The 4,130-nt window shown below is 44.4% G+C and overlaps 1 protein-coding gene across 1 annotated transcript in view; it reads right to left on the bottom strand.

Annotated features, from left to right (window-relative positions):
* The window catches only part of LOC113589368 (epithelial membrane protein 2-like), a 7,699-nt gene extending 5,488 nt beyond the window's left edge, over positions 1-2,211 (bottom strand). Inside the window, exons 1-2 of the mRNA XM_035524872.1 lie at positions 1,999-2,211; positions 1-78 (exon numbers count right to left, since the gene is read on the bottom strand). The exon at positions 1-78 is cut by the window's left edge and continues 5 nt beyond it. Coding sequence (XP_035380765.1) covers positions 1-73 — 73 coding nt within the window. The 5' untranslated portion in view covers positions 74-78; positions 1,999-2,211. The remainder of the gene's footprint in view (positions 79-1,998) is intronic.
* Between the last annotated feature and the right edge of the window lie 1,919 nt (positions 2,212-4,130).

Genomic DNA, 4,130 nt, shown 5'->3' with positions numbered 1-4,130 from the left:
CAATGGTGGCAACAAGCAGGAGGATGACAGAGGTGATATGAAGGACAAAGATTCCAAAGAGTAATATCAACATGGTGACTGAAAGAGAGAGAGAGAGAGAGAGAGAGAGAGAGAGAGAGAGAGAGAGAGTGAGAGAGAGAGAGAGAAGGAGGAGGACTTAAATGTGAACGTTTAAAATGAAACAGAAGTCCTGTGGGTTAGGATGTCATCTTCACTTAGTGTGATGTGTGCAGTGTGCTAAAATCATCTCCTGATCTTAACAGCTCCACCCCCTCCCAGGTGAGTTAATAGCTCCACCCCACCCAGGTGAGGCAACAGCTCCAGCATTTTTTCAAACTGAAAACAGGAAGGGGCAGAGCGTAGCAGCGCTGTCTGCAGTTGATCTAATGTTAAATGAAGCTCAGACCAGATTTGACTGGTTTTCAGCAAGTGCAGTTATGGAGATATTCTCACCCTGGTTTACAGTCTGTGCAGGTGTGTGGGTGAACAAGTACCTGCACCTGTATTTGTCTGTGTGACAGGCATTAGTATGACAAGCCTTCCTGTGTTAAACAGGGCAGCAGGGGACGCAGACCCTCAGCCCTCAGCTCAGGAACCTTGCGTCCCCAGTCTGGGCTTGGATACTGTTTCCTCTGGGTGGGAATTCAGGCTGGAACTTCCCTGTCGCACCCCGAGAGGTTGTGTTGGTTACTCAGCTCCTATTATTATAGCGTTAAGGTTTATTATTATAGTATTACTATTATTATAGTACGCTTCCTATTACCACAGATAATCTGTTTCCTTCCACACTTTTTTTTTATCAGTCAGTAGTACTACTGTGGTGCTTGGCATCCAGAGTTTTGCTGTTTAATCTGGAAGACATGAGGCACAAGTAAACTAAGATAAACGAACATTTCACATCGAGATCAGTGAGTATGTTTAACTTAACTGACAAAGAGAGAGAATTAGGGAGTGAGTGTTGGCAGGTGGATGAGTTGTAACCTGTCTGAAGCTTTGCACAATAACACTCTGTAAATGTAACTGCTGGGAAGACCTACACCTTCGTGCGTCTATAGCCTTAGCCCACACGCCCTCTCTGAGAATTTGGTATTAATCGGTGCTTTTCAAATGTTTACTGTTTACCTTTGTGTTAGATGTCTTGGAAATGCGTCCTTTGTAATGCTAAACGCATTAAGCAAGCTATTTAACAAAGAGGGTTATAATCACAAAATCTTAAACCCAGAGGTGCTGAAGGGCGGACGATCTGGAAGGATTTAGACAGCCTTAGTTTCCCACATGCCCAGTCGGGTAAATTAGCGCACACCCAGCGTCGGACTGCAGTTCGGAGCCCGGGACGCCTGTATTTGAGCTCCCCTTGATGCGCGCGGAGTCGTTCTGTATCCGAGAACGAGCAGCTCTTCACTGGTGTACAGTACAGTAGATCTCTCTTACAGCTGGTGTACAGTACAGTAGATCTCTCTCACAGCTGGTGTATAGTACAGTAGATCTCTCTCACAGCTGGTGTACAGTACAGTAGATCTCTCTTACAGCTGGTGTACAGTACAGTAGATCTCTCTCACAGCTGGTGTACAGTACAGTAGATCTCTCTTACAGCTGGTGTACAGTACAGTAGAGCTCTCTCACAGCTGGTGTACAGTACAGTAGAGCTCCCGCGAGCTCATGTGGAATGCTGAAGAACTTTTAAGATTCGAGCGTTCTGTCGCGCCTTCCGACTCTTATGACATCCTACGCCCGTGTCTATAATCGCACGTTAGTCATTCAAGCCTCAGGTAAAGTTTAGTGATAGCATAAACAAACCAAACTTCGACTCTCCCTCCGTCTGTGTCATGCATTAACGTTGGCTGAGCAGAAGCGCTGATATCGTAACTTTCACAAAACATAAAAACCCAAAAGTACAATCCACCTGCGCCACGTTTCATGGTAAAACCCACGCAACGTAATAAGATAGTGCAAGAAATGTAAAAACACCAGAAAAAAAATATTGGCTGTAGAATGTACCTTTTGTTTGAGCTCCGGATGTGCGTTCCGCAGTCTCAACTCCGCTGCAAACTTTTCTCTGCCGGAGCGTTAGGAGGGGTCCTGCGATTTACTCGGCACCACCCCACTTTCACTCCCTTTACACAAGGTCCGTGCCTTATGCTTACACTTACACAATACAAAGCGTGCAGGGCGGGGTCCGTATCTGTTAGTACTCAGTCTTCAGAGTGGTTGGTCGAGTATACGTTTGACTAGACTGCTTGTCCGTACACGCCAAACATCTCGAAGACCGTTCATTTTATTTTCCCACTTACAGTTGCTCATATTCTCTCTCTCTCTCTCTCTCTCTCTCTCTCTCTCTCTCTCTGTCACCATGTTTGTATTACTCAGTCCGTTGAGGGAACTTCTAAATATTGTCATGATTTTAGTGCAAGTTTCAATAGCAACCACTTGTTGTGTTGCCACAGCAACAATTCTGCATTGGACGGAATTTCCTCTGTGCTCTGATATCCTTCAGGCTACACCAGAAAAAGTGTGTGTGTGTGTGTGTGTGTGTGTGTGTGTGTGTGTGTGTGTGTGTGTGTGTGTTTATGATGAGTGTGTTTTATGTGTTTGTATGTGTGTTGTCTTTATGTGTGTGTGTGTGTGTGTGTGAAAGAGAGATGTATGTGGCTAACAGGTGGAGCATTACCTACATTTGGTGGTAAGATCAGTATGGAGGGAGAATGTCATTAACCTTCTAGAACATGACTGAAAAGAGCTATTTGGTTTTCCAGAATTACTGACACTAACCCTTTCCAAGGTTGTTGAAGTAGTCCGAGCTGTTTCAAGTTCCAAGTTTGGTTTATTCGTCACATACATAGTCATACACAGTATAACTCGTAGTGAAATGGTGGACTGTGTAACTGTATGACACATGCTGTAACTGTGTGACACATGTCACTGCAGTGCACGCCCTAGTGATGAGACAAGAAAGGAATTTACAAACCTGTCAGACTAGATTTCTCCTGCAAGAGGCTTCATTAGTCCCTCCCAGTCCTGCCCATCACACAAGCACACATGCGCGTGCACACACTGTTCTCCACTCTGGTCACAGAGACACCCCCACAACACACACACACCCTGCCCCCCAACACACACACACACACACACACACACACACACTCTCCTGTAGAGCAGGTTGTATGTATCCTCACTTCTGCCCCTCAGCCACTCTCCTCCGCCCTCATCTACTGCCTCATCTCCACCTCCACCACCAGAAAGGCAACTCCACTCTCTACCACATCACCCACAGGACCCCACCCACCCTCATCCACTGTAATGGGAAACAGCACCCCAATCTCAAGTCGTGCCACATTGGTACTCTTCAGGTCTCTGCTGTTCCAGCGATGACATCAGCAGTACATGTTTCCAAAAGAAGCTTGGACTAGCATGTCTGTAATCTCTTCCATTTCAGTGCCCGTCAGAAACAGAAAAAATATCTCAGATACTGTATGTGACAGATACGTTATGTAAGATACAAGCCAGGTTATGAAGTTAGCTCTTCTTAATATTAGGTTTCTCATGAACAAATCTCATTTAATTAATGATTTCTTTATAGCCCATGGGCTTAAATTTATATTTTTAACTGAAACATGATTAAATTAATGTACTGCCACAATCATATTAATTGAGTCAGCACCCCCAAACTTCAACTTTATAAATGTCTCTTAAGCCAGCCGGAAAGGTGGAGGTAGTGCTAGTCTATTTAACACTTCCTCCCCGTGCAAGCAGGTATCATACCCACCACCTTACTTATAAACTTACCTACCACCTTACCCACCACATTCTTAAAGAATGTCTTTCACTCAATAGCAAAAGACCTTCGATAGTAAACACCTCATTCTTATCAGGTGTTTTTCTCACTAAAAACTCACTAACTACTGCAGTGGTGTAGCCTCTGGTGTAAGTGTGTGTATGTCTGTGTTTGTCTATGTGTGTTTTTGTGCTTCTTCTGTGGCACAATATGACAGTCCTGTTTAAAAAAAAAAAGATTTTACACATTAGGAGTTAGAGGGTTAACCAAGGCTACTGGGTGTTCATCAGGGATGTCAAAGTTTAGTGGGGTTTATTAGGGCTAATAATGTTACATAGGGTTAGTCTGGGGTACTTAA

This window comes from Electrophorus electricus, chromosome 4, assembly GCF_013358815.1.
Source record: "Electrophorus electricus isolate fEleEle1 chromosome 4, fEleEle1.pri, whole genome shotgun sequence".
Lineage (NCBI taxonomy): Eukaryota > Metazoa > Chordata > Actinopteri > Gymnotiformes > Gymnotidae > Electrophorus > Electrophorus electricus.
The sequence above is the reverse complement of the archived record's forward strand: the minus strand, read 5'-3'. Positions and strand labels throughout refer to the sequence as shown.